Source organism: Puntigrus tetrazona, chromosome 4 (assembly GCF_018831695.1).
Source record: "Puntigrus tetrazona isolate hp1 chromosome 4, ASM1883169v1, whole genome shotgun sequence".
NCBI classification, from domain to species: domain Eukaryota; kingdom Metazoa; phylum Chordata; class Actinopteri; order Cypriniformes; family Cyprinidae; genus Puntigrus; species Puntigrus tetrazona.
This window is the reverse complement of record NC_056702.1, coordinates 4,011,604-4,024,235: the sequence shown is the minus strand read 5'-3', so window position 1 is coordinate 4,024,235 and position 12,632 is coordinate 4,011,604. Positions and strand designations below refer to the sequence as shown.

Genomic DNA, 12,632 nt, shown 5'->3' with positions numbered 1-12,632 from the left:
AAACGTTGTTCACATTTTAATTATCCAAAGGAGAAATGTGCTTACAATATCAAGAGGTTTTGTCTCCCACCAGCTGACTAAAAGTGACACGTTTTTTAACAAAATGCATCATTTTTTCAGCTTTAATTTTCATGTAATTATACGTGTATCCCGTCACATTATAGTACAGACAGGAAGCTGACCCGCGTTAGACCTCACCTTCTTGAGCAGACGCATGTTGTCCTCGCTGACATGCGTGAAGCGCGTGATGACGTTGTTGAGGTAAAGGTCGCTGAGTGTGGCATGGTCCTTGCTCTCCCTCCTCACCTGGTTCAGCAGCAGATACCAGCAGTTCACAGGAGAAAGAAGGTTCTGGTCCTTCCTGAAAGCCAGATGGAAAATATATCATCTTAAAAATATATTTCGATTTCATATTAAGACATTCATACATTAAGTGATTTAAATGCATATACACATTTCGTTTTTGTATACGTCAAATCTCTCATCTCTTCATCTCCGCTGTAGGGCTCTCTGGGTGGCCCTGGATGTGCTGTGCACGCTGTTTTTGTGAGAGCCGCTCTGTGGCTTTTATCAAGTAGTCATCCAAATCCACTAATGAACCTTTTCGCATTTATTCTCAAGAAATGCTGAGGCTTTGGTGAAGATTTCAACTGCAGTTCACCGAACTGGTTGAGGATGTTAAGGAAAGGTCCCACAACCCGTAAAATCTCTATAGATGACTCCCAGCTGAACACACTCGTAAAATCTTTATAACAAATAGTGAATATATCAACATACAAACCACTGATGACAAGTTAATGCTCTGAATCTCATTCCATGTAAAGATTATATTCCTCACTTCACTTTTCCATAATATATCTGGCGCATGAATTCACGAACCGAATAAAAGTGTGACTACTTCTAGAAGTGTAACTCGCAATGACTAAATATATTTGCATTAAACAAGAAAATATCTTACATAACTGTTGCATTTAAGACACCATAAAATCATCAAAAAGCATGTGTTTTGCAAAAATTAAGACGACAAAAAGAAAGCGCATTTCATCCTTTAAAAAAAAATAGATAAAATATTGTTAATAAATAAGAGTTTAAGAAAGTAAAAGAATAGTAAAAATACAGTAATATATTTATTACAATTAAAAAACAAATTCCGTCTTAATATACTTAAAGTAATTTATTCCTGTGAAGGTAAAGCTGAATATTAAGACTCCTTACTCCAGTCTTCAGAGCTCCTTCAGAGCATTTTAGTATGCTGATTTGCTGCTCAAGACACATTTGTGATCATTAGTAATGTTACAAACAGTTTAACTGCTTAACATTTTTGTGAAACAAGTGATAATTCTTTCCGAATTCTTAGTTTGATTGGAAATTTTTTCTGAATAATTTATTTAAATCTTACTGACCTCAGACTTGTATAACTATGTTTCCTAAAGCGCATTGCACTGCTGTCTGCACAAATTGCTCATTTGTTCTGGAGAGTGAAGGTGGTTTACCCACCTGCCAACGTGAAGGTAAAAGACGCCATTTTGTTTCACACACTTGATCTTCTATATTAGTAATGGCTGTTGCGAAAAGACAATGGGAAGCCATTTTGGACCAAAGAGGCGAATGTCTTCAGCAGCCAGTGACTAATCACAAAGCTCAGCAGGCATCCGATGGGACAGCCCCATGAGGGCCAGCACACTAACAGTGCCCAGCACGAGAAAAAAAAATGCAACAGAAGAGAAACTGTGAAACTCCCTCTCTCTCCTCTTACCCACCCATCCCTCATCTCTCTATTTTCCCAGAAGAATGTTATCTGCATTAATGAGACAGCAAATACACAAATGCCCGTACAAACACACACACACACACACACACACACACAAGAACAATAACTACAGCAGACACAGCAATCGCCTCTCCTCTGCCATCTCTGATTTTTCAAGCATGAAGCTGCAGAGCATGATGGGTAAAATATTCCAGACATCGCCCTAATCTACCGAAAAACCACAGTCGAACAAAACAGGGAGGGAGAAATGAATTGGAGGTGAACGAAAGGAAAGGAAATAAGCGACCTAACCCGGAACGATTCACCACCGATTTATTTCTAGAAAATGACTCTTGAATCATTCATGTGCATTCATAGTCTGGCTCTCTCTGTCACACACACACACACACACACACATTACAACTTCACTCACTTATATTGTTGGTGGTCCTTGGTGCTTCGGGTTTTGGCCATGAATCGCTCGGCGAGCTTCTCCAAGTTGCGTGAATATTCGCTTTCGATCTCCGCTTTCTTCCTGAAGAAATCCTGCAGGTCCTGGAGGAGCTGAACCCGCATGTCCGTCTGCTGCTCCAGACATTTCTGCTGCTCCACTAACTGAGACCGTATCTCTGCTCACACACACACACACACACATAGTTATGTTAGCTAATTAACAACGGCGATTTCTAACGACAGTGTTTGATTCTCAATGACAGCTGCAGTGTAAGTGACATCACATGACACATTCAGGAGCAACTTGAACACAATGTGAGCACTGATGGGTGAAGTTGTGCTCCCTGAACCAGAGATTTTCCTCCTAACAAGCCAGTCTGGATTCTTCCTTAACAACACACTGGTTATCACACTCGCTGCCGTTGCCAAGACAACAGGTAGTGGAGTGGAGTATCCCATGGGGATTAGTGTGTGTGTTTAATGGAAGGAGGAATTCTGGATTCTCATCTCCACTTCTCCTCAAACTCCACACTCCTTTTCTTTACATGAGGATAGTTCAGTCCGAATTAAAATGTTAAGAAACGTCATGATGTTTCAAACTCAGTGCTGTTTTTAACAAAAGGCGGTTTATAGTTAAGTTTTAGCTTTTTAAAACAATTGTAAAGGTATCATAAAAGTAGTCCGGACTCGTGAGTTTATAAACCAAATTCTTAGGAAAAACTGAACAGGAAAGTATCTGAAAGTTCCATTTATTTTTAAGACAATGGCAAAAGAAAATACTTAAAAATTAAAGCAGGAAATATAAACTTATACATGTTTAGGGCCGCTAAAATAGCAAGGCTGCATATAATTACAGTACTGAAATATTATTACAATGTATATTTATAATTAAATATTTATATTATTTAAATATAATAAATTTAAATATAATCTGAAGCAGTATAATATATATAATATATACTAAATTAGTTTTATCAGTATCTTGAATTAGCTTTTATTTTCTTTTTTGCTATTCCATTATACTTAAATTTAATGCACTTTTATTTTTTAATTAGTAATTTTAACCCATAACCCTAAATTTATTTAATTCAGTTGACAAATTTTTCATTTAATACTTTGCTCAGCTTTGAGTTAACGTTTTAAGTTAAATATTATAACAAAGATATACAAGTTAAATATAATGTATATAAACATAAAAAATAAATAATTAAATATAATATAATATAAAGACATATAATATGCCATTATCCAGTGATAATCTAAAATGTGATTAAGTTATGAGTTAGATTTTGAGTTAAATTTCTCATCCTCATGGTGTTTAAAACCAAGACTGAACTCTCTATTCAGGGTTGGGGGATACAATATAGAAGAATCAACCATTTTTAAAAGCCATATCGGTGTGAATATTTTTGTGACGAGGTGATCTGTCCTTGGGGAATATTGGGGTGTTTTGAAATTGAAAATGTAAAAGTTAAATAAATCTGACTGGTAGTACTTTTCTCGAAAACAAATTTTACATTTTAAATTTGGGTCTGCTCCTCACATAAAGGTATCATAGACGTATAAGAGCATAAGTTATATGAACCACAAGATATTTCTACAGTGTTTCTTCAAAAAGACTCATAGCCTGTTAATTGTAATTGCATGGAAATGAGCATGTAAAACAGCCATACGGTCTGAAACAGAGCCACAAACACCCCAATATTCCCCCAAGGACAGATCACCCCTCCACACAAAAATATTCACATCGATATGGCTTTTAAAAATGGTTGACTCTCATATTATGTATCCCAATCACTGAATACAGTCTTGGTTTTAAACACCACGAGGATGAGCAATTTTAATTTTTGCACAAATTACACTTTTAATAACTGCATGCTAATACTCCCTTGTTCCCCTTCAGCAGCTCGCTCTCTCCCTCCTTTTCTTCTTCTCCCTCACACTTTTCCCCCCTTTCTTTCTCTCTCCATAGACCAACTGTTTAATGTCACACTGCCTCTCCGGCTCGAAATAACAGATGAGACAGCAGGCTTGGCGTGAGCTCTGCGTGGGTGTATGTGTGTGTGTGTGTGTGTGTGTGTGTAGGAGGGTGGGAGGGACTGTGAGAAGTGGAGACATGTAACGTGTGTGTGTGTGTGTGTGTGTTCTGCATCGGTGGCACGGTGAGCAAGGTGACTCTTTTGATACAATATAAGAAGCACCTGAAAGGCAGCAGAGAGTCAGAAGCGATATTCAAAAAAAGATGACGACTCACACGAACTACATACATTGCACATATAAACTGCACACATTTCACATATAAACACATTATATGCACATATTGTCAGCGTATAGCTTTTTGGAGGAGCAAATGCCAACCTGGCACGCTCCAGGGCGATATCGCTAATCTCAAAATGGCCAAATACCGGACAATTAATTAGCCTAGCCAATGCATCGGTCTTTCACCAGTCCAGCTGTTGCTGACGGAGCTGTTCTCGAGAAAATCTCCAGAGACAAAACATCCGACTGCAACGGAGCGCATCCTCACACGGGCCGTCCCCTGCCTCCACTCGTGTTGATGCTCGAAACACGTTTCATCTGGACAGACATCCACGCAGTTTCGAACCAGTTACTCACTGGCAAAAAACAGCTAGAAACAACTGCGAAGTGCACTGAAACTGCTTTCGAAACTACAAATAAATAGACAGTGAGTCATTTCCGCAAGCCTTTGAAGCACAAATCAGGCAGACAATGCTAATTAAAACAATATAAAAGCATCGGAAACATGTTTGTTCAAGAGGACGGATTTCATCGAGCCAAGAAATATAAAAATCTTGTCCTGCTGTGCCGAGCAAATGCATATATGCTGCGAGGATTTATATAGACATTTAGCATGATGAAATAATAAAACTTGCCAGTTTACAAGCAGTAAATAGTGGTGTAGAAATAATGGACTCCATACTATAAAAATAACTACCTTTTATCATTTTTTACAAATTTTTAAGTCGCTTTACAAGTCGCTGTCTTGGTATTTGACCTTTGAACTTGTGACCGCGGTGAGCACGTCTGATACCCTGCGGCATGCGCCCGACCCAGACTGTCTCCATGGCAACAAGGCTTCTGCTCAGCAACCTGAGAGCGTGAGGAGTGTGCAGGCATGCTGTACAGCAGCATTACACACACTGCCATATTCACATGATGTATAAAAATGGGAACCTCGGACCACAATGGCAGCAAAATATACACGTATGCCCACATAAACATAAAAATATCCTATTTGTGTGGAAGAAAGGGGAACTCGCATTTTTATCCTCCAAAAAAACCCACATATGTCACTGTGTTATACACTATTCTGCTGCTTCCCATTTATTTCTCATTTCTCCACAGACTTCTTATCTGTAACTCCTCCTCTCTCGCTCTCCTCTATTCATCTAAAGCTAATTTAATTCTTAAGCTTTTTATTCAGCTTTTGTTTTATTTTTTTATTTTTTGCTTTGCACACACTCTTCTATTTTAACAAGTACAGGTCAGAATAAGAATTTTGTTTCATTTTAAAATAAATTGATAAATTGATCTATATATATATATATATATATATATATATATATATATATATATATATATATATATATATATATATATATATATATATATATATATATATATATATAAATTTATGTGAAATCTGTCTATCTATCCGTCTACATATATATATACACACACACACACACACTAACGGAGGGAATGTCTTTGCAATAGCGTCAAGAAAAAGTCAGCATTAGGCAAGGCTTCATTCAGCACACGAGACACAACAAATGTAATCAAGAGCTCACGAATCCAAGGTCGGTAGATACGAACAGCTAAAGAGAACGTGTCAGGACTAAACAGACAGACTATGACTCAACACCAGACCAGAACTGTCATGTAATATATAATTTGACACAAGTGTAAATGAGGCTGTAAGGGGAAGAAAAAAAAAAACAGTCAAAAGATAAAAAACAAAAAGACATTTTATCCACATGAATCAAAATATAGCATTTATCCCGGCTAAGCTCCATTAGGACGTCACTGTTTTTGCAAATTGGAAATAAAACCGCAGATAACCTGAAAAACGAGCTTAGCTAACTACGCTTTATTCTTTAAACCCAAGAGTAAAGTCAAAGACAGGCTTTAAGATCCACAATCCTTAGTAGTAAGTACTGCAGTATATGTGGTCCTCTCCGCTGTGGTCTTAAATAGATTACTGGATCGATATCTATACTTGATTAATGAGACTTACAGGGTTCCTGTTATAAATACATGCAGCGGGTGGCTGGGAAATCTGTCTGGACTCGAGTCTGATACAAAGAAATCAGTTTTGACCAAATTAGCTATTTGTTCACTGTCTATTCTCGAAAAGAGGAAGTGAGGCCATATGCTGTTTCCAATCATTATTTTAAAACACGACCAGGGCTGGACGGGCAAATGAGGATGGGACGATATTACACACACAACTCACATTCACACACTCCTGCAAGCGCGCGCACACACACACACACACACATTGTGGACATCTGGTCCTTGTCCTCCTCTCAGCATTTGCCATGGCTTTACTTGTCCACTCAGACACGTTTCAGTAAACGTGCCTAAATGAGCTGAAATGGCATACTAAATATGTACTGCTTTTGATAAAGAATGCACTTTCGACCATTAATGCATTTACGAATCTTGGTAGTTTGAAAATGATCAGACCATGTTCTGTCATGTGACCTAGATATCATTCACATTGTTGTTTTACAATATTTACAAACACTAAAATCCTTTGGCCCTTATGGAACAGTAAAATCTCAGATAAATCGGGTATGACTATAAAATATAATTTTTTGGACATGCTACCAATTGGGTGTCCTGTTTTTTTTATATACATTATGGTATAGTATATAAATATGCATGTTCATATACAGGAACAGACAAAACACAAAACAGAATAAAGCCAACACTGAATCTAAAAACCCTTTCTTATAAATATTTTACTTTTATTTTAAATATTAATTTAATAATTTAGTTATTTTAACATTTATAATATAACATTATAATTTAAAATCAAATTTTATTTGTGTTTAATAAACATTTAACAAATACTATTTAAAATAATTATATTTGAATGCATATTTATTTTCATTTTCCCCAGTTGAGAATGTCCCCAAACAACCCTAAAAGGAGAGATCATTTTTTTTTCTGAAAATCTAAGTCCCCACACACACACATCCAATTGCCTGCAATATATATAATCTAAAATACAGTTAAGTTTCAGGTTTGCAGGTCTACATAATCTGTTTACTTTTCAACTAGTCTTTAAACAGAGCTGTTAAACATATAATCGAACGGCACTTTCATAAGAACAATCTTTAACCTAGCAGTTCATTTCTCATTACACATTACTGGAAAAACACTAAATTTATCATTTATTTGACGCAGTGACATGAACAAGAGGATGTGGGTGATCAAAACCGCTTTCTTCCTTCTGCATGTCCATAAATAAAAAAAATTAAAAAATCATCATTAGTATCGCTTGGCACTATTTCTTTGAATGGCTGTTGAACTCTGCAAAATCTGCAGTATAATGCTTCCTAAAGCCACTAGAAATGTTCCTTTAATCTCTACAGCCCATTTTATGTCGCTTTGCATTCGCTCAGAACATTTATTGCGAGATGTTTGGACTCCGACGGCTCCTTCTCTGGGACTCTGAACAAAGAGATGAAATGTCTTGTAGCGGAGTGGATCCCCAGAGCCGCAATAAATCTGATTCATACAGTCACTCTAGGCAGAGGAAGTACACCAGCGAGTAAGTCTGCGGCCTCGGATGATGATGTGTACTGCATCTGTGTGTTTGTGGCTTTGGACTGGATGGCAGCCAGAAGTGCAACCCAGCATCAAATCTCAGGAGAATAACAGGCTAAAACACAGTATTACGGCAAGATATCAATTCATTCTGTGGTTATAATCACACGTTGGAAAAGATTAAACCTTTGCATGATGACACACCGTAGGCACAATTCATGCACACTAGCTATCACTGGATGACATGAGGACGGGCTTTACAATAGTGTTTCTGGTCGTATGCATGTAAAGCTTTTGTACAGCACAAGCTCCCTACAGGACTGAAAAAGTCACCCGCTCGTGAGCCGGCTCTTGCTGATGAAGCAAAAATATTTTGAGGAATGCGCATGCAACAACACGCACACATACAGCAACGTTTTCCACATTAAACTGACTCACTCTGAATCAGGGTTGTAGTTAAATTAAAAAAAAATAAAAATTGCGTTACTTGAAATAAGTAAATCGAAACTATATAGATCAATATATAACTGGAAAAACCTACTATTATAATTGTTATTTATTCAGGTACATGCTAAGCAAGGAAATTAACTTAAACTGAAAAAATGTACTTTTTAAGCTAGTTGCTATGTTTTTATGCAAGGCTGATTCAGAGTATAATAAAAGTACCACAAAACCAACTTTAATAAATAAAGAGTAATATTGTACATAATAAAATAATGTAAGATTAAATTAACTAAATACATAAAAATAGAAATCGAAAGAATTAACAGCTATATATGAGTGATAATTAAAAGCAGTGTTATGTGTGTGTGTGTGTGTGTGTGTTCGCGCATGTGTAGACGCAGATGCAGTCAAGGTCATGTGCCTCTCTTTCCTTCTGACTTCCTCCCTTAGAGAAAACCATTTCCTGTTCGGACATTGACAAACTCGAGCGTGTTCCCGAGGACATTATTTTTTTTCCACAGAACCCATTTTTTTCTGATTCCGCAATCTCATTTACACACCCGTGCTCACAGAGCGCATTTAACAGCGACGGTTTTAATCAATAAAGTAAATCAGGCACGTTTGAAAAGCAAACGAACGTGTGTCTGTAACATCTGAGAATAACGGGCTGTCCCTTATGACCATAAATCACTCATCTGTCTCAATCCATCCTTACTCACACTACTGTATGCCACACACATGGCCGTACGTGCGGTCCATACTAAACAGCACTGCTGCGGCAGGAGGATTCCCTGATCTTGCTCCCTGACACACACACACACACACACACAGCCAGATACCCATCGCTTCCCTATTGGACATTCACACACACACACACACACACTGGTGGTTGAGTATCCATGGAAACATGTACAATGCAGCAAGAGCCTGTTGTCTGTTGAAAGCGGAGTGTACCTTTGTGCACGTGCACACAAACCTACATTTGACAACGAGAGCCGTCCATATGTTCATCCATCTTAGCCACGCGTGCGCTAACACAGCGGCCCCAATACTACACCGATCTATCAGCATGTTGCCTAGAGACCACCCTCACCCAGACCACCATTGGCCAATAGTAGCTGAGACAGCAACTCAGCTCCTTACATTTAAATATCAGCATTATGGAAAGCAAATTTAGGCTTTTCTCGTTCCAGCTTGCCCCTCCAAAACATTTTTATCGTTTTAGAGGTCTAAAAAAGCCATACCGCTTTGCCTGACTACAGCTGGAGGGCTGGAGACAGGGGTTGCCATGAAGCCTTTGCGATGCTGCACACCCCCCCTCCTTTCTGTTTCATCGATTACACACTGTTAAACGAGTGCGAGCGCGCAAGCAAACGCCCTGCTGTAAGGGCAAACAAATGATGCAGGGTGGACCGTATATGTTATTATGTTGATAATACATATACTGAAGGAGAAGGAGCATGCATTTTCATAATTCCTTCACTTAAGCTTATCTTTTCCGACTGGAAATCCAGCTTGATACATGGTAGATTGTTTCTAGCTGGTCCAAGGCAGTTATCAACTGGTGAAAAAAGGTATTTAGAGCTAGTATGTCCAAATAGTGGCTGGATTTTAAAATGGTACATATCTAGTAAAACAGATAACAGGTCCACAACCATCTTAATCTCATTGAGGTTTCTCAAGTGACCATAATGTATGATCAGATCTCAAGTATGGTCAACCAATATACTCATACTAACCAGCAGCAGGTTGACTTCAAGCTGGTAAATAGCTGGTTGTCCAGCTACGTTGCATAAACCATCTCAACCAGTTGATTATCTTTCCAACCAGCTATCTTATTGTAAAACTATGTTTAACCACCTTAAACTGGTTGGTCCGGTTGACCAGCTGGATATTGCAAAAGCTATTTTGACCAGCTAATTATATTGTCAACCAGCTACAATGTTCAAAAATTCATCTTAAACTGGTTGGTCTCTAGCTAGTAATAAGACGGTTGACCAGCTGCCATGTTGCAAAAACCACCTTTACCGACCGGCTGCTTACTTCTAGCTGGTTTACCAGTTCCCATGTTGCAAAGCTATCCTGACCAGCTGATTATCAGATCAATCAGCTACCTTTTTTCAAAACCTATCTTAACCACCAGCAGGTTAGTTTCAAACTGGACCATCTTGAACAGCTGGTTATAACCTCATCAATCAGCTAACATGTTACAATAACTCACCTTAAGCTGGTTGGTTTCTAGCTAAAAATAAGCGGACTGACCAGCTGCAGTGCTGCAAAAACCATCCTGACCAGCTGGTTATCATCTTGTTAACCAGCTACCATGCTCAAAAAACAATTTTAAATGCATTAAGCTGGATGACCAGGAATCGTGTTTCAAAAAACAACTTGACCAGCTGATTTCAGGTCAAACAGCTACCGTAATCCAAAACACATCAGAAAAACCTTAAGTGGACTGACCAGATGTCATGTAGCAAAAGTCATAATGAACAGCTGGTTGCTTTGTAACTGGTAGTAAGGTATGTTGCAAAACCCATCGTGACCAGCTGGTTTCTAGCTAATCCAGCAGGGTCATTAGCTGGCTGACCAATAACCATGTTCCTAAAATCATCCTGACCGTACTGAGTTGCTTGGTCAAAGATGGTTAACCAGCTTTAACCAGCAAAAGAATGCAAGAAGCCACTTCACACGTTTTAAAACACACCCACCATCTTAACGATTTCCAGAAGAACGATTTAATATGTTTTGAGAACCAATTCAAACAAAACGGACCGCAATAATGCAACTAAAAGACATTAAGAAATATTATTTGCCCAGCACGTAGAAAATGTAACGCATGCACAAGGTTCGTATTAGATGCATCAGACGAGAGTCCGTCTCCAGGTGCCCATCAGGTGCGAGAGTGTTCTTCTTACCTTTCACTTGACTCTCATACTCTGTAATGATTTCCTTTTCCTTTTTGCTCTTCGTCGTGTTAGACATGACGCCTGTGTAGTCCAGATCCGCTAGTCCCTTCTGTCTGAAACCGTTCTGCTTCTCCGAGACGCGTCCCTACTGTGCCCGATGCGTCATATCTAACCACAGGTTCAGTGCGTGATCCAGCGGCAGGAAACTGTAGTCCGTAAAGCAAAGCGATGACATTCAACCACGCACATCAATGGTTATCGGACCTGCACGAAAGACAAAAAAGCCATTAAAAGTGGCACGTGAACCTCAGGGGCGCGTCGTTACAGCCGCATCGCCAGACGCGCAAGAACGACTGGAGATGCAAGTGGCCGCATCGATATTACGCACAGGTTGAGTGCGCACGCGATAAACAAGCAAGGCAGAGGTGACAGAGACCGTAACTAATGTAAACTCACTCTAAGATGCGAGAGTATCTGATTGTGTATGCAAAAAATTCGTAAGGTGTGCGCGTTTCTCACTCGCGCTCTCTCACACTACTGTCAATTGGTGGGCGGGTTGGGGCGTGAGTGTGTGTGTGTGTGTGTGCGCGTGTGTTTAAGACACATCAAATTGACAGTCACTCTATTTTAGGAAACCTTTAGTTCAGTTGTACACAGTTCTGGTTCTTGAGAACCCAAGTTCTTAAAATGGATAGTTCTTCATTTAATGCACCTGTTTTGTATCACTGGCTTATTAGCAGAGACTACAAGACCAACTGGGTGTGTCAGATAACGGAGGAAGTCAAAATGCTGGAACTGGACTACTTTAAGACCTGGACTGAGAACAACTGGACTAGATCTTAAGATTTAAGATCTGGTTTGTGATATTTGGGGATGGAAACACGAAATATGATGCTATATTAGACCTCATCAAGAGGTGTCATTCAATTAAACTTTATTTCCGTTGAGATATTTTAATATAACGAATATAATATAAACAATGTATAGTCTATATTTTCTTGTGTATATGTATGAAAACAAATATATTATACTGTATAAATATATACAAATATATACTGTATAAAGCCATTTCATCAATTTATGCAAAAATAAATGGTTAATAATATATAAATATGTTGACATATAACAAACACAACGGTAGACATTTATACATTACAAAAAACGTATTAAGAATAATGTCGAAATATCATGTTATTTAAACGTTCAATTTTATTTCAATTCAAATATATAGCTGCGCCAAACAAAAATACCGAAGCAAATATTTTAAAGTCCAGCCTCTG

At 38.4% G+C, this 12,632-nt stretch overlaps 1 protein-coding gene across 5 annotated transcripts in view; it reads right to left on the bottom strand.

Moving 5' to 3' along the window:
* The window catches only part of srgap1b (SLIT-ROBO Rho GTPase activating protein 1b), a 31,065-nt gene that overhangs the window by 15,170 nt on the left and 3,263 nt on the right, over positions 1-12,632 (bottom strand). For 2 of the 5 annotated variants that reach the window (XM_043237723.1, XM_043237724.1), the window contains exons 3-5: positions 11,362-11,616; positions 2,184-2,379; positions 199-361 (exon numbers count right to left, since the gene is read on the bottom strand). In XM_043237723.1, coding sequence (XP_043093658.1) covers positions 199-361; positions 2,184-2,379; positions 11,362-11,428 — 426 coding nt within the window. In that variant the 5' untranslated portion in view covers positions 11,429-11,616. Of the gene's footprint in view, positions 1-198; positions 362-2,183; positions 2,380-11,361; positions 11,767-11,808; positions 11,954-12,632 lie in introns of those variants that run through there. The other 3 variants (XM_043237721.1, XM_043237722.1, XM_043237725.1) reach the window with 3 other exon arrangements.